Raw genomic sequence first — 18,313 nt, forward strand, 5'->3', positions numbered from 1 at the left:
CAAACTGCGCAACTTTCATCAGATCAGTGTAAAAGAGCAAGTTACCAACACCCCAGACCGGCTCAGCCCACAGAGCGTCTGGTTTGGATGAGGCCATGCTGTTCTCACTCATCTTTCCCGTTCTTGCCATCCCCATGACAACAGCACCATCGGACGCCTCCCTCTGAGCTGACTGGGAGCTGAATGAATCTTCCTGCCTCCGTTAACGGGTGGCAGGGCCATGGCATCCACTGTGGCGGCACATGAGAACCAGTGTGTACACATAGGATGTGCCAGGACCCAGCTGGTTATTACAAGTCTGTGGGTGTATGTGTGGTTCCAAGGGATTCATGGATTTGCTTATTTGTGTGTGCGTTGATGTCGGCAGTCCATCCGTGCTTTTCGGGTATAATAGGATTTTTTATATAAAAGGATTAACATTTGCTGTCTTGGATCGGCACCGATGGATGCACATGACCTGGATGTTTCTTAAGCCTTCATGGTAAAACCAGACTGGCATGACTTAAGATGTCGGGTCAGAAAGAAGGTATATTATGAGTGTTGGTTTCATTGAGTAGAGCCTCGTCTTGCTTTTAATGACCTGCTAAATACCCCCCTGAACTCAGATCCACTCCAGAGGTTGCTTTCATTGGCATCCACCCCTGGTGTTTACACCTCTACCCATCAGCTCAGCAGTGTTTTCTTGAATACGACATCTGCATTACGTTTCAAATTGGCATGAGACAGTGGCGCTGACTGTTTGTTCTGACTACAGTTTGTGCAGACTAACTGATTAAACAACAGTTGGGCTTATGCTGATTAAGGCTTATGTAGTTAATGTGAATGGGTGGGGCATGGGGAGTGGTAAAGTCTCTGTCCTGTCTTTCATCTGCCTTGGTACGGCCCACAGTTGTCTAGTTGGATATGGTGGAGGGCAGGACAGTGAGTGGGTGGCTGTCTAAAGTTTGTAATTACAAAACTCCTCCTGTTAGTTCCTAAAAAGGCCACTTCCATTTCCCTCCACCTCCAGTTTCCTGGATGCTTATCTGTCATGGGGTAAATTGCAAAGTGTACATTAGTGTTTTTGTCCTTTGTTCTCCTGTGATTACACTTGATTGCCTTTGACATTAGAGTGGCCTTGTTTTGCTCTGTTGCGTGGACTCAGAGTGAGACGTCTGTGTTCTGTTAACATCAGACCAACACTGTTTATGTGTTTAGTTTAGAGCCTCGCCTGTTCAGTTTTGTGTGTTTGGTTGTATATGATTGAAATATTAGCTTGGTGTATTGAACCTTTTAATGCGGCAGTCACTATTTCTGTTGTGTATTGTACACCATAATGGGAAAAGGTTTTAAAGTAACAATTGCAATACTTTTCACAATTTTCACAGTTAAAGACATGATTTGAGTCGCATGAGCCCTGCAATGGACTCGATCCATTCAGGGTGTTTTCCTGTCTTTGGCTGGAGATGCTGGGATTGTCTCCAGCATCCCCATGTGGCATATGTGTCCAATACCAAGACTTCAGAAGATAAAAGTCATAAGATCCACAGGTATAAATCTGGGAGTACAATTAAAACCATGCTTACTCAGTGTGTCTTTCTCTATATTTCTCTGTAGTGGATAATAGTCCATCAAGCAGTTACAGGTAGAGGTCGACCAATATATCGTTCGGCCAATATATCGGGCCGATATTTGCCATTTTTTTATATATCGGCATCGGCCGATATCCGTGTTTAGTAAGCGCCGATTTTAAAGTCAGGCACGTCTGTGGGCAGCCCCGTGGCGGCGGCTCTCACAAACAATGCAGCTTTGCGATACTCCGCCGAGACTGTGATGCACGGAGGGTGGTTATATCCGCGGGTCTGGTAATAATAAAATGCATTCTAATTACTTGTGGGTGGGTCGCGGGTGGATGAGATAAATCAATAATGATGTAAACATTAACTACATTTTCTAAAATCTGAACCTGAGTTATGTGGGCAGGACCGTGGCGCCAGCTTCCTTTTAAATATATTTTGATGATTGCACCTGATGCGCCTGCACCGTCCTCTCCGTCACACCAGATACTGCGAGTTTATATCTATGGTCACGTCCAGATGTCAGTAAACTTTATTTTTTCAGCATGAATTTGGCTTAAAAGCACGAGTGATTAAGCCTATATAAGTGTGCAGCGATGTGAATATCAGCTGTTAAAATGAACCATCCATTCATCATATTATCATGCAAATCTAAGAATTAGAATAATTGTAATAGGAAGATCGTGTGTGGTTTGCTAAATCAGAGAAAAAATATAGGAGCAGGTGGGTGGCAGGCAGATTACACTATTGTCTGATTTTAATTTATTTTGTCGTCAAAAGTAAGATTTTGCTCTGCTTGTCATCAAAAGTATTCTGAAACAAGTCACAACTGAGTTGCTGTGCATCTCCATTTAAACACAGCGGTGTTTCGTTTATGAATGAACGTGCGTTTTTAAACGAATCTAGTGAAATTATTCAATTTCCCATTCATAAAGAGAGTCATTTGCTTTATTCAGGAATGAATCAGCTGTTCGAACGAATCAAATGAATGATATGATTCAGTAATTAAATCAGTGTCTTGCCGCCATCTGCTGGCAGGTCCTCTCAGTTATATAAATCATTTAAAATTTCTGTATTCAAAATTTTATATTTGAAACATTAAAGTTTAACATTAATCTCAGCTTTTAAACTTTTATGTAAATGATTAACAGTTTTTATATTATCTGTTTTATATATTTAATACTTGGTCAGTTCGATTTGTTTTGGTTAACTTTGGTTAAATCTTTTATAATAATACTGTGCAGTGCACAAAATCAAGATCCGAAAGATGGTTCATTGTGTTCATTGTGCATGATGTTAAGTTTAGAAATGATGTGCATCCACTTATTATTAGTATGACATTTTAGCATGCAAATAAAGGGAAGAACTTCAAAATATCGGCCCTAAAAATCGGCCCAAAAAAATCGGCATCACATATCGGCCATTGGCTGACCCTGACCTCTAAACATCGGCATCGGCATCGGCTATAGAAAAACCCATATCCGTTGACCTCTAGTTACAGGGGCATTGCTCTGACTGGTCAATTACTCATATTTGTCTAGCAAAGTACTGGCAAATGCAAGGGTTGATATAATTCTAGCCGCTATTACGAATAGAGGCAAACAGGGTCATAGTGAGAGCTCAGAAAGGACTCACTACATTTTGCAGTCACCATAAAATGTTCTTGTGTAATTATGATGCAGTCTAAGGCCAAGACTGCAGGATTTACGATGCCAGACTGAAGATGTAGAGTCAAAGGTTAAAATGCTGATTTACTAAGGCCGTAAATTCTGTATTAAGTGTTAGCTTGTTTAGGTCAGGCTTGTGAGGATCTCATCGTGCTAATATTCTCTTCAAATCAGTGGTTGAGAATGTGTTTTTGCACATTCTTTGGACCCTCAGACAAAAACATGGAGACGCTCTGGAGGGTGTCAAACTGATGCTGTAATTTTGAGGTCGAAATGCAGCTGAATGTTTGTTGGATTCTTCGTGTACAGAGAGTGTGAGAATTAGACTGGAGGATGGTGGAAAATTCCAGCAGGAGAGAAGAAGGTACCACAGTGGAGAAGGCTGCTGATTGAATTGAAGAGAAAAAGAGAGCAGGGTTCAGGGCGAGACTAAGGCCATGAGAGTGAACGACAAAAAGAAAAAAAGGTAATGGAGTAAGGGGGAGGAAAAATTGGGAAGGGAATTCACAGGAGAGAGAGAAAGAAAGGAGAGAAAGATAGGGTGTGCATTCATCTGTGAGATGAGATATCTGTCCAGTGATGACTTGACGTATCTCTGATGTCCCAGGGCTAAATTATATTATGTATGTGTGTGTGTGTGTGTGTGTGTGTGTGTGTGTGTGTGTGTGTGTGTGTGTGTGTGTGTGTGTGTGTGTGTGTGTGTGTGTGTGTGTGTGTGTGCTGAATGCGTGGTGTCCACTCTTGGTTGTGGAGAATGAATAGATCTGGCAGATATTACCAGCTAACCTCTGAGCTGACCAGACAAGCTCCCAGGGCACAAGCAAGTCAGTTTGATATTTGTTGCTTTAAAAGTAACCCAATAACTAGTCTTAGCTTTAAACATACACACACCATCCTACAGACCTTGTACTGCATAGAAAGCTGCAAAAAAGAATGATTACTTATGGCACTTTGTAACAGTAAATTCTACATTTCTCTTCATTTCAGATATATGTACCACTAAACATAAAGTAATAAAAGCAAAAGGTGGTTGCTTAATGATTATGTTGTTCAAATGCCCTTTCCTGTCAAAGTTGATGGTTCTTGGCCAACAATGTGGACTAGGCCAGTGTTTCTCAACCCTGTTTCTTGAGGTACACCAACAGTGCACATTTCAGATGTCGCACTTATCTGACCCATCCATTTTAGGTCTTGGAGTCTCTACTGAGCTGATGGATTGAATCAGGTGTGTTTGATTAGGAAGAGTTCATAAATGCACAGTGTTGGTCTCCCTCCAGGATCAGGGTTGGGAAACTTTGCACTAGACTTTATGCTAATAATCAAACTCTGAACAAGCTCCAAAAATTAAGCCAAGAGTGTATAGACAACAGGAGCTAGTTAAGTCAGTCAATTAAACCATAAGTCTTTAAATCCGTATGCTAAGATATGTCATGCCACAACACAGTGTTCATGTGCCTAACCACTCCACCCTCCTTCCCCTCTCCACACAGGCAGTGGACTGATGGGAAACTCCTCAGCATCCTTCATGGGGACGTTCCTGGCCAGCAGTCTAGGCTCCCCTCCCTCACACCCACCACACCCCTCCAGACCACCGTCCTCTCCCTCTTCTCCTCCTTATCGTGGAGGTCCTCACTCCAGCGCCTCTCAGATCTGGTTCCCCCACTCGCATGAAGGTAAGCTGGCTCAGTTCCACACACCTGCTCATCTGTCTGTCTGGATATGTGTCCATCCATGTGTTTGTGCCTCTGGACTTTCTCATCGAGAGGAAGCAGCTCTCTCTTTTTTATTCTCTGTGAAATGTGCCGCCCTAGTGGTTTTCAGCAGTGCAGAAAGGGGGCAAAAGTTCAGCCAAAGAATCTTGTGGTCTGTGATGTGCATCAACAAGAATTTATGCACACAAAGTGCAAACTCAGACACACACAAAACATTGGAGGAAGAACAAGCTAAATGGTCAACAGCATCGCAGCTGTCGTGTAAAAGCCAGTGTGGCTTTTCCCACCATGCCTTATACTAGCTTGGCCTGAGACTGAGCCACACCCAGCCCCCAGCCTGCCAAATCAAGAGCCAGCCTCCTCCAGCACTGGCTCCAGATCCCTACAGATGACAGGCTACTACAACTCCGCAGAGAGAGCAATATAGAGAGAGAGACGGCAAGAGTAGGAGATGCCCAGGCATGCCCAATGCCACTCGGCACTTATTCACAAATAAATCCCCTCCGGGCCACGTCCAAATGTGCCAAACAGTCATAAACCATTAGGAGTTCATCCGTGTGTTGTATGTGTAATCCACAAGCCTCTCTGAGCGCTGCACTATCCCCATGCCTGTTATCACTATACCCCAGTCTATTTTCACTCTGCTTCTGGTATGGTGAAAGACAACCCTGTTCCATTTGAAGTTCACACTAGGAGGAGGTGTGTGGAAACGACTTACCTTATTTAGCCTATCAGTTGGCAGAAAGTCCACTGAACATTTTCGATTCTGGTCAAGAACCACCAATTAAAAAAAGGTACAGTTCAGTTTTGAGATCTAGGGACAATGATGCCATGAACCTCACAAACCAAGGCAAATACAGATACTTGTTCTTTCCTGTTTGTCTTAATATAGAAGCCTGGTAAACATTTGGCAGACCGATAAAAGCCTGTGAACCCAGACTCCAGGAAATTACACCCAGCCAACCAGTCAGAATGCAATTTTGTGAAACCTCTTCCCATTTTATGTGCAGTATGCATCAGATGGTCTGTGGGTGTTCCATCTAAGGCTAGGACTAGCTCACCGGTAGTCAAGAGATGGCTACCCAGAAATGCGCACTACGCAATGTGACAATGTGCAAAATGTCCACTACCTGCCAGGCCATGAAGAAACCAAAACCCGAATATTTTGGTTTGTCTCTTTGGCCAATGGCACGTTGATCATTATCCCAAAGAAGCTGGACAGTTTTAGGAATGATAATAATAGTTACGTTACTAAGTAATAAGGCTGATTATGAGTGAGATTATGATAGCAAGCTCTTATCTGTATTGCAGTTTAATTGTGCAGAACATGGTGTGAAAGTGATTGAATCCTGCCTTGCCATCAGCATCATTCAGCTCTCTCCTCTTTAAGATAATTGCAAATTGTCTTTTCTTCAGTTTACATAAAAAAGCAAGTGATCAAAATGAGAAGCACAATTACCCAGCCTATTCTCTACACCCTGTGGGACGGAGTCTCCCGCCAGCAGCAGCGTAAGCGTATCTGATAGAGTACTTTGAAGATATCCTAAAATTCCTTATGCCTCAACGTCTGTGAACAGTTTATTATGACACTATTGTCATCATAACCTATTTTGGAATATATTGTGTTTGTTTATAAAATCTGATTCATTGTGACAAGTGATATTATCATTTAAGGAAAATATCAAGAATACAGTATGTTGTCACTACATAACTGATCCATAACTGGTGTGTGTGTTATTGTCCTAAAATATTTAGTGTCGAATTTTACTTAAGCAAATTTAACATAATTTGTTAAGTTCATTCAAGTGTATATCTTGAATCAAGATCTTTTATCCTTCTTGCAAACAAGCAAAAAAATAAATCAATAAATGGCAATTTGCAGCAACTCTTTTATCACAGTTTTATTCATTCCCTGACTACTGTAATGCTAAAAGACATTTATCTTAAAATATAAATAGCTTAAGGACAAATCACCTGTCACGATGCAGGCAGGAACACATGAACAACGACGTAAATAAAAGACGTATATTTAATAAATCCAACGGAATACAGGCAGACACAGGAACACCAGGGGAAAACATCCATATAACATTAAAGACCGACCAGAGTACAGGGGAAAACACACACCTTAAATACACAGACTGATTACACATCCAGGTGGAGACAATGAAGGAGGAACCAAACACACACTGAACTGCGGGGGAGAATGGGAGAAACCAACATGAAAGTCCGGGGATGTGACATCACCATACTGTAGTTGCCAAATAAATTTTGCACTGAAATACATTACTTTGATTTTAAATGTAAGTAAAATTTTGTATTAACAAAAATTGATTAAGCTAGTATTAGCTCAGTAAGAATAAACATTGAACTTATGGGCCCGTTTCAGCCACTGAATAACATTTTTGTAATTTTTGACTTGTTATTTCACAATGACTTTTTTTCTCAAAATTGTGAGATGTCAGGATTGCGAGATATAAACTAGCAATTCTGAGAAATAAAGTCAGAATTCTGAGATACACTCTTATAAATAAAGGTGCTTCACGATGCCATAGAAGAACCTTTTTTTGTTTAAATGGTTCCATAAAGAACCTTTAACATCTGAAGAACCTTTCTGTTTCACAAAAGGTTATTTGTGGTGAAAGAAGGTTCTTCAGATTATAAAAAGGTAGAAAGAGATGGTTCTTTAAAATAACCTTTGACTGAATGGTTCTTTGTGGAACCAAAAATGGTTCTTCTATGGCATCGCTGTGAAGAACCTTTTAAAAAAACTTTATTTTTTAAAGTGTATAAACTCACAATTCTGAGAAATGACGTTAGAATTGTGTGATATAAACTCGCAATTGCGAGGTAAGTCAGAATTGTGAGATACTAACTTGCAATTCTGTGAACGTATCAGTCTAGACTTTATAATTCGCAATTGCGAGTTTAGATCTCACGATTCTGAGAAAACACATCAGAACTGCGAGATACGAAGTCACAATTGCGAGTTTATATCTTGCAATTCTCTCTTTCTATTTCTCTATTTCTTGCAATTGTGCGTTATATCTCACAGTTCTGAGAAAAAAAAGTCTCAGAAAGTCTCATAAGAATTGTGAGATAAAAAGTCCCAATTACCTTTTTTATTTTTTATTCACAGGCGGAAACAGGCTTTCATAGACTTGACTCTTAAAAGAGTTGACTGCAACTGTATTAATCTCCTGATGCATGATCACATAATGTCGTAACAGTGCCTATGAATTCAGTAGCATACATTCTGATCACTTCTGCCCATAAACAACAACTATATAAAAAATGTCTTGTAGAAGGGGGGAAGTGAAATACAGAAAACACAGGGAAAGCCCAGCAGGCAGATTGCCAGCTGGTCTGTGTCCAAATTACAGCGTTAACAGTGCCAAACAGAGGCAGCCATCCTCTGTTTTTTCTTTCTTACCCCATTTTTTTTCACTGAAATGATGCTGGTTCTTGTGCCGGAGCTGGTGCTTTTCTCAGAATGGTAGTTTCTTCACTGACTTGAGAACCAAAAATAACAATCCCAACTTGCAGTCTTACAAATTGTGACATAACTGGGAGATCTGTCATTTGAATATGCGTCATATTGCAACATTACATTTCCAATGTAGCAATGTTGATTATAATTATAAAGTTGTTGTTGCCTAATGTTAGCAGTTCTTGGTTCAAAACCGTTTTGCGGCCAGTATGATTTTTTGGCACACAATCACCTTTTTCATGGTGGAACAGTTGCTGCTTGGCTACCAGGTCCCTGGTGGTGAAAGAAGGGCTTCTGTCTCTTTATAGCCCTCATGCATCACTTGCTTCATCTCTCTCAATCCAATCATGTCTTTTCTCTGTCTGTAGAATGCAGGCTGTCCTCTCCTCCCCCTCCTACATTGCCAGGCTCCATCACTTCCTTTCAATTAGCAGTCCTGATGAGTACCATTCACCTCCTCCCATCCTCCTCTGTCTTTCCTTTTCACCCTCTGCCATTTTTTGTACTGCTCTGTCACTTCTTCTCAATTTGCAATCTCGACAGGCAGCTTTATCTGCCCCTCTCTGTCTCTCCTTAAACAATTTACTCTGGGCTATTTACAGATGCATGCTTGTATGTGCTGTCATGAGCAGACACAGGAGGAACGATTGGCTGTCCATGTGAACAGGAAGATTGAGAGATAGGATTAGCAGGGATGTGCAAATTGTGTACCATTAGCATTTGTAGAAATTCCAGCTCTCTTCAAAGAATCTGCCTGTGTAATAACAGCTTTATTGTCTGGGAATGAGTTTATATGATAAAAGTGCGTTCCCTTTCAAGGGAACATCGAACTGCGTCCTCTAGGGGTCACTTGTGCGGAACGCCTTAGGCTTTCGCCGGCCAACACTATTGTACTTTTTGGATATATGCTTCAGACACGAGTCATGCAGAAGGTGTTCCCCTGAAGCCACCACTAGAGGATGTAGTTCGATGTTCCCTCGAAAGGGAGCGCACTTTTACCATATAAGCTCATTTGCAGACAATAACGCAGTTATTACGCAGGCAGATTCTATTAAGAGAGCTGGAAGTTCAACAAATGCTAATGCCAACTTTATGCTCAAACTAGTTAAAACGTCTCAGGTTACGTATGTAACCATGGTTCTCTGAGAAGGGAACGAGACACTGCATCCACTAGGGGTCGCTTATGGGGAACGCCTTCTGTGTGACTCGTGTCTGAAGCATATAACCAAAAAACTACAATAGTGTTGGCTGGTGACAGGCTATGACGTCACTACCGGCGCGACTCGTCTACGGTGTAGAGCACAACACAACGTCCGAAGCCTGGCGAAGAGACTAGAAGAACCACAATTCTTATACGTCTTATTAGTGCTCGCCATAGTAAAGGTAAGAAAAGTTCCTACAAGGATTTTGCAGCTTTAAACAAAACCAGTCCCTGAAGATGAAGAAGAAGGTGTTGAGTTCTGGCGTCCTTTTATACTGTGGTTGCGCCGGTAGACGAGTCGCTCCGGTAGTGACGTCATAGGCTGTCGCCGGCCAACACTATGTAGTTTTTGAATATGTGCTTCAGACACGAGTCACGCAGAAGGTGTTCCCCACAAGCGACCCCTAGAGGATGCAGTGTCTCGTTCCCTTCTCAGGGAACCATGGTTACATACGTAACCTGAGACATTTTAACTAAACTAGCATAAAGTTGGCTCTTATTTAATTCATGAGCTGAAATTTAGAAGAAATTTGCCACAGCTCAGATGCTGTTAAAATTAAATTTGAATTGGAATGACAGGAAGAGGGATTTACTGAATTGTAACAAAAAAAAAATCTGCAAAATCACAAAGATCTGTATGGTCAAAATAATTAAGACATTATTCATTTTATGCTATATTATTTTACCATTATCCATTATCTATGTATTAGTTAATGTATTAAATATATATTTAAATATATCTTAAATAATACAAAATATTTTTTATAATTTGTAATTCAAACTGTAAAAGAAATTAATTTATAGCAGTTCCAAATTATGTATACTACTTGAGATTTCAGTTTTAATTCTGCATCCTGATTTCAAGTCAACAGTAATGAGCTATCACCACTAGCAAGGCATTTAATCTCAGGTTGCTCCAGGGGGACTGAACATATAATATATTCATGGCACGGTTCTGTGGCAAAACCATTTGAAATGGTTATGGAAACAAACACAATCTTTATGTTTTCCAAACATATTATCGTCCTGCTATATTCTTCATGCACTGTTTAGATGCAGTGAGCCTCTAGCTCTTCTTTCTTTTATTTGCTGATTTTAAGAAAAGCCTCCAAAGATTTTTACAGTACGTATCCTGCAGTAAGATCCAGTAGCATCCTACTCGGATAATAACAGTTCTGCATGTGCTGAGTGAGCTGGTGTCAATCATTTGCGGACAGCTGCCGTCTCTGTGAGTGCAACAGTGTTAGCAGCATTAATGTCAGCACTAAGCAGTAAAACCTGCCTCATCTAGCCTGCTGGCACAGCACCTTCCCTTGTCCTGGCCAGATTAACGGCTGAATGTGCAGTGCAATGCCCAGCGGTGCCTGCTCACCTGCCCTAAGAGGCCTCTGCTTAGCACCAAGCAACCAGCCACTATCGGGTGCAACCAGACGTCACTGTGAAACGGGATTACGCGCGCAAAGTGTCACGCATAGAAACACAAAGACACCAGAGAAACAGCCGAAGACTGATTTGCATAGCGCAAGCTTGTATCACACTTTTGCATAACCCACAGAAGTAATGTATTGTTCAAAGGGAGCCTTATTTTTTCACATTCTTAAATGAACTGGCATAAATGAATGTGCTTATTAATGCTGACAGGCAGTAAGAATAAAAATGGAGCTTGCAATTATCACCTTCCTCTTGTGTTTAAAGAAAATGGAGCCTCTATATGACTGGAGGAGGTTTTTATATTCTTCAGTTTCAATTGTATTATATTATGGAAGCCTGTTTCCACCACTGAAAAAAAAAACAGTAATTGTGACTTTTTATCTCACAATTCTGACTTTTTTTCTCAGAATTATGGGATATAATCTTACAATTGCAAGAAATAAAGTCATTAGACTCTTTCTCGCAATTGCGAGTTTATGTCTCACAATTCTGACTTTTTTTTTCTCGCAATTGCGAGTTTGAGTCTCACAATTCTGACTTTTTTTCTCTGAGTCCAGGTCTGAGGAGAAAAAAAGACTGATATGTTCACAGAATTGCAAGTGTATATCTCACAATTTCTGACTTAATAACTCACAATTGCAATTCATACTTTTTGTGACTTTGTTTATCAGAATTGAAAAGAATAGTTCACCCAAAAATAAAAATTGCCATAATTTACTTAACCCCATGTTGTTCCAAGCATGTAAAAAGAAGATATTTTAAAGATGTGGTTAACCAAACAGTTGCTGGTTCCCATTCACTTCCATAGTTTGGAAATATATTATGGAAGTCAGTGGGGACCAGATACTGTTTGGTTACCTACACTTTTTAAAATATATTTGTGTTCAGCAGAAGAAATATATTCATGCAGGTGTAGAACAACTTTAGGTGAGTAAATGATGAGAGAATTTTCATTTTTGGATGACCTAAAATTTTCTTCTAATATATATATATATATATATATATATATATATATATATATATATATATATATAGGGTATTTTATAGAAGATAAAAGACAGTGTAATCTTTACCAGCCTGTGAATGCACAGTGTTAAAAATTGTAATAAGGAAATAAATGCAAACTGGCCAATCTGACACAAAAACAACTAAGGGGCTCGAATTATTAAATCATCCAACCTATCTACATAAATATGATGATAAAGTCCAGGTTGCAGCAGGTTAGCTGCTTTTGGTGGATCAGGAAATATTTTCTGTTCCTCAGTAATGTAATGTACTCTGAAAAAAATGTCATAAATATCTATCTCATATAACTATTTTAAATGTCACAGTCAATCAGAGAACTATAATTGTCCCAGAAAATTATGAGGCTAACATTTATCACATATTTAAAGGTTAAGGTCTTCTCATTCACTAAGCTTCAAAGGCTTTTGCTTGAAAGGTGTTTGGTTTTCTTGTAAATTCTTTCCCCATGGCTTTGTTGTGTTAGTCACAGATTTTGGAGAGACGAGACAGCTGAAATAAAGTTGATCCTTGGCCTTTTTCTCAACTCACCACATGTTCTGCTGTGAGGAATCTTTGCTTATTGTTTTACTGTGTTATCTCTTACCTCAGCACTGGGAACTTTGTGAGATTAGCACGGTGAGAACCATATGTTCAGGAGACAAAATTCATCCATTGATTCAATCCCCAAGACTGAACTTGTCTTCTTGTTTGCATTGCAAACCCAAATAGGAATGGCAAATATGACATCCAAAGCCTGTGGTTATTGGTGAATATGGAACACCAGCTGCATTGGAACAGGGGGATTAGATCCGGACCAAAATGCTCACGGCCAAAAGAAATGTGGCTCAGTGATTATTGTCTTGTTATCAGAGCTTTCCTTGCCTTATTGCTCTCTCTCTTCCTTCTTACACTTTTACTTCCGACTTCTTCTTTTGCTATTGTACGTCTACAGTTCTCTCAGACTTCATCTCTTTAATTTGATGTTTTTGGACATTTCCACTGATATAATGAACCTTCATTTTTCTTTTCTTTTTTTTTTTTTTACAGCAGTCCCAGGGTATCCTCGCTTCTCAGGGAGTCTAGCCCACACCTTTCTTCCCATAAGCCATTTGGATCACCATGCCAACAGCGGGGTCCTCTATGGACAACACCGTTTCTATGATACACAAAAAGGTGGGCAAAATGGCAATTCTGGAATTGACATTACTAACAATACTGTTTATTTCATAAACCTTAATATTTATTATTAAGTTGCATGCTTTATATGTAGCTCTTCTTTTGTGTTGTAGTCTCCGAATGTGATTCACTCTGGCATAGTTTCATAAATTGACCCTCAAAAAAAGCTTAAGTTAGCACTAGTTTACATGATTAACTGCCCTTTTTTATCTATTTTACAGAGAACTTCTATTTAAGAAGCCTTCCGTCCCAGCCCCCACTCATCTCAGCCAATCACAACATCCAGACCATGTCAAGGGCAGGATCAGGACAACCCCAGGGCTCATGCAGCAGGGACAGAGAAGTAGGAAGTGGGATGAGCCTACAAAAGGGTCTTAAAGAGCCTAGCTTAGACAGAGGTGTGGTTTCAGCTGCAAAAGATAAAGACAGGCCTAGTAGTAAACATGATTCTAAAGACCGCCATCACCACCAACTATCCCATCATCATTCCCATCAAGCCCAGCTCCACCTACAACACCCAGCCACTATGGAAGAGATGAATGGCAGGGGACACAAAGTCACTCTGCCTATGGAGTATAAGGAGCATCCACAGAGCATGGGAAAGCCTCTTAGTGCCTGTCTGCACAATGGAAAGATGCTAAATGGGGACCATGGAACTGGGGCAAAAGGCTCCATGACTACTTGTGTTGGGGATGGGGTGGGTAGAGGTCACGTAGGGTCCAATAATGTCCAAAACAGACACGTGGGTGGTGGCACTAATGGCCGCTGTGGTAAAGAGGTGATAAGTGGGGAGATGCAGATCAGTGAACAGCCTCCTACAGACTGTCTGGAGCGAGGTCAGGCACTGCAGCATTCTTTGCCCTACTCTGTGGCTCCTCCACTGCCCATGGCTGCTGGAGGGGGGCATCCAAGTGGCTTCCACTGTCTGCAGCTCCATCCTGGCCACCCCCATCATCCACACCAAAACCGCCACTCACACCATCACCCTGACTTTTTCTGCCCTCCACCACCAGCCCCTATGGGAAATCCTTCCTTACATGATAAAGGAATCAATAGTGGTGGCTGTAGAGACCCCAAAATGACTGGAGCCACATTTGTTCCATCTGTTAGCCACCTTGGGGAGAAAACTGGAGGAACCTTCCAGATGGGCAGCTCTGAGTGCCAGGGGGTTGGGGGTGGAGGGAACAGTGTCAAGGACAAGACCATGGAAAAGACTAGTAATGGGGGGCATCATGGTAACTGGCCCAGGAAACAACAGCAGCAACCTCCGACCCAGCAGCAGCATCCTTACAGAAAAGCGGAAAAGGCCCCTGACTGGATGCACAACCACAACCACCACCATCACCTACAGCAACAACAGCAGCAGCAACAGCAGCAGAGCCATTCCCAGCAACACCAGACTGTGCGCTCACGCAGTGCTGACTGCATCAACAATATGGAAACAGACATCTTCAGATCTACACACACTCAAGAGACAAAGACTGTTCATCCTCTACCCAACCAAACCAACAATTCCCAGCCCTACAGAGACTGCTCACACTCCGGGCCTCCAACCATTCCCTCACCTCTTGCTGGGAAGACCATGACCCAGCACACAGGTGGAGGAGGACATGGAAGCTGCTCTATGCAGCGAGATGGACAGAAGGTTGCCCGCATTCGCCACCAACAGCACAGTAGGGCTGGCCCTGATACCCCTGGCACAGACATGGCCCAGGCTACTGGGAACCAGGAGATGAAGCGGAAGATGGAAATGTCTCCTTACGGCTACAACAACAATGCGCAGCATCACCCACATCAGCAGCCATCAGTGCCACCTTGGGCCATGCAACCTCATCACATCCACTCTGAAGAGAACCAGCACAAAGCTTACATGGAAGCTAACAGTGGAGCTGCCAACAACAGACCACCCACACAACAGCAGCACCAGACAGCAGGAATGGGCCCTCCACCTCCTCCTCCCCTTCATCCAGCTCCTCCTCAAAATCAGCAGGAGGTCACAAACTCACAGGGAGAGAACAGCGCCATGAAGAACCTTCTAAAGTACAGCAACCAACAGCCTCTTCTCCTGTCCCAGAAGACCCCTTTCGGAGGGCTTGGGAACCTCAAAACAGGGCCTAATGGCAGCAGCTGCTCTATTCAGGGAGGCAAGCAGACCCTACCCTCCAGGAAAGGCCAAAGCCATGAAAACGAGCGAGCTGATTGCGGTGGACGTGCCCGAGAGATAGGAGATGCCCCACATGTAGAGGGGGAGGTGCGACAGCCTCCAGTAGGGATTGCAGTTGCTGTGGCAAGACAGAGAGAGCCACCATGCCAAGCATCAGGCAGCCATCCCAGCAGCCGACAGGGGCGGGTGCACTCCACCATGAAAGGTAAGCTTGACCTTTGATCTGTCAGGGTCTTCCTAAACAAACAACAGACAGGGACCCAGAGCAGTTTGTTTATTCATGACCTCTGGAAGACTTCATTGATGAAAAATAAATAGCAGAACTTGCCAAGACCCAAAGTGGAAACAGCTTTTCCCTCTTACAGCTGAAAATGCCAGTGCAGGGGGAGAGAGAGCACACATGCCACTGTAGAGAAAGGCTGCTCAACAGCTGTTTGCATGCTGAGTGCCAAAGACAGTGAGAGTTGCAGATGAGTGAAAATCACTGATGTAAATTTGTTAACCATTTTGTAGGCACTCCACGCTCCATGTATCCTTCAGATTCACCAGAAGAGGAGGAGAGGAAAAGGACAAGTGTAGAACACATGGGCCACCGGTGCCTAGAGAGAGAACGAGACGTGTATATCAGGTGAATGATCCACCCCCACACACTTCTTTTTCACTTGTCACACATGCTCAACCCCTGACCTTTTACCTGTCTCTAATCTGGTTTTTGCAGGGATAACAAGGAAAGGGTGGAATTTGCACACATCCATCCCTCTAACAGTTGCCATGGTGACCTCACCTCTCATATCATGGTGCCAGGTGGCACTTCCATGCAGTCGAGCCAATTAGGAGACCCAGCTGCACATACACACTCTGCTCACCACCACTGGATGCCACGTACAGGAAGTCCCTCCCTCTGGATGACAGGTCACTCCTATGGTCAGTAATCTTGAGTATAAAATGTGAAAATGTCTTTTTCTTGTTCCTTTTTTGGTCATTGTGAGGTTAATATGTTCATTTCTGCTTCTACTAATACATTTACGTTTAAAAAGATTATAAACTTTGTTGTATCCTTAAAGTTCTTATTTGTTTTGTAGGTATTGGCCACACAGCTCTGCACCAGAATCTCCCACCTGGGTTTTCTGCAGCTATGCCTGCCCCTCTTCAGCCAGTTCTACCCCTGCCCCAGGACCCCTCCACCCAACTGGTGGTGCTGCCCAGTGAGCCTGCCACACACCCGGCTACTCACCTTGGTATACCATGCTGTTTTCTGCCTATTATTCTCATTTCCTCCAATATCCTCAATTTATTTGCCCTGTTGAGCCTGACCTAATTGTCAGATTTAGCATTCATTCTTTTTGTGAGGCACACAGCAGCTCTCATGGGTTTCTACCTGAAGATTTTACTGTCAGGTTGCCAAGCCTGAAAAATTATGCTCAAGTTTCAAGGACATAAGTTCACTTTAAACCAAGTCCACACTATACGGCTTAAACTTGTCATCCACGCTCTTGTAGTGTGTACACTTCAAAAACATGCTCTGAATAGTTGCAGGCATTACAGAAGAATTTAAAATTTCAGACTTGTTTGAAACATGGTCAACTAGTCTTCAGATGTGAACACTACGTCCCAAAGAATAAGAGAGCAGCTATAAATAACAGCCAGTTGCTAAGATGAATAGTGAAAACATACGAGGAGATCACACAATCACACAAAGTGTTTCCTGTCAACCACCTGCTCCACCCCCACATGGTATGGGTCAGGATGCTTTCACCACCCCCCTCAAATCTACTGCCATATGTGCTCTAAAACTAGCTGACGTAAGAATACCTCCCAGCCTTATAAGTCTACATAGGCCTCTGCTCTGCAAACAGGCTGTGAAATCTAATTATCTTCATGTCTTCGAAGGCACACTTCCTTCCGTGCTCCACAGGAATTCCAGCTGAAAGGGGAAGTGCATCCACAAAAGCCTTCCCCCGGGAAACATTAGTTAAGCTGGGTTAATGTTCCAGAGCAAAGGTCCGTGATGCGTCAAGGCAAGCACAGGGGTGGGAGAGGAGAGGGTCAGGCTGAACATGCACATTAATGATGCTATGTGAAATGGGAAGAGTAGAAAAACACATTTGACTTGTGGAGGCAGGGGCTGAAGATGTGTCATTGTGGATGTGCATGGCTGGATTTCTGTTCCTGCCAGGGGAACGGTAGGAGTTTATCCTTGACATGGGAACTAAGAAGTTGCCTAGACTACATGCTGTAGTATGGGTCCACTGTGGTTTTCAGAGAAGGGGATTTTTCAAGGGAGTGAATATAGTTTGTCAAATGCCAAGCTTCTCATGCTAATATTTATTCTAATGGGAACTGCTGCCATTTGTTCACTTTCATCTTAATAAATATAATTATTATTGAAAGCATGTATCATTCTGTGCTCACACGGCTGCACATTTGGGTTAGAGACTTCTACTGTGAGAAAAATTGAGGGAGGAATGTAGTAAGTGTGAGAAACGAAAGTGGTGAACAGGGAGCAAGACACCGAAAAGATCGTGGGAGTGCTGGTTGATGGGTTTCTCTCTCCCATGCACTCAGTGTAGGCCAGGGTTATTATAGATATAAAAATCTCACAAGGTCTCAACTTATTTTTCTTTCTTTCTTTTTTTTTTTTTGGGGGGGGGGGGGGGGTTATTTTTGATAGAACACATCGACAATCAGAAGTTGATATAAAACCAACCGGTATTAAAGAATCCAAGACTTTGTATCCATACCTTCATATTTATATTTGTTTAGTTTTCAATCTCTTGCCCGTTTTAATTTTTCATGTAAAAAAAATCACTACTAGTTGTTGTCTTTATAGTTTTCATTACAGATAATACCCTCAGTATAGGCTGTGTTTGCATAAGATGTGGATAGGTGTCTCATCTATATAAGCATGTCT

The 18,313-nt window shown here is 42.1% G+C and overlaps 1 protein-coding gene across 1 annotated transcript in view; it reads left to right on the forward strand.

Annotated features, from left to right (window-relative positions):
• bahcc1a (BAH domain and coiled-coil containing 1a) overlaps positions 1–18,313 on the forward strand; it is a 91,554-nt gene that overhangs the window by 44,089 nt on the left and 29,152 nt on the right. Inside the window, exons 2-7 of the mRNA XM_073843378.1 lie at positions 4,714–4,896; positions 13,110–13,235; positions 13,460–15,607; positions 15,916–16,030; positions 16,121–16,326; positions 16,485–16,640. Coding sequence (XP_073699479.1) covers positions 4,714–4,896; positions 13,110–13,235; positions 13,460–15,607; positions 15,916–16,030; positions 16,121–16,326; positions 16,485–16,640 — 2,934 coding nt within the window. The remainder of the gene's footprint in view (positions 1–4,713; positions 4,897–13,109; positions 13,236–13,459; positions 15,608–15,915; positions 16,031–16,120; positions 16,327–16,484; positions 16,641–18,313) is intronic.

The sequence above is a fragment of the Garra rufa genome, chromosome 1 (assembly GCF_049309525.1).
Source record: "Garra rufa chromosome 1, GarRuf1.0, whole genome shotgun sequence".
Lineage (NCBI taxonomy): Eukaryota > Metazoa > Chordata > Actinopteri > Cypriniformes > Cyprinidae > Garra > Garra rufa.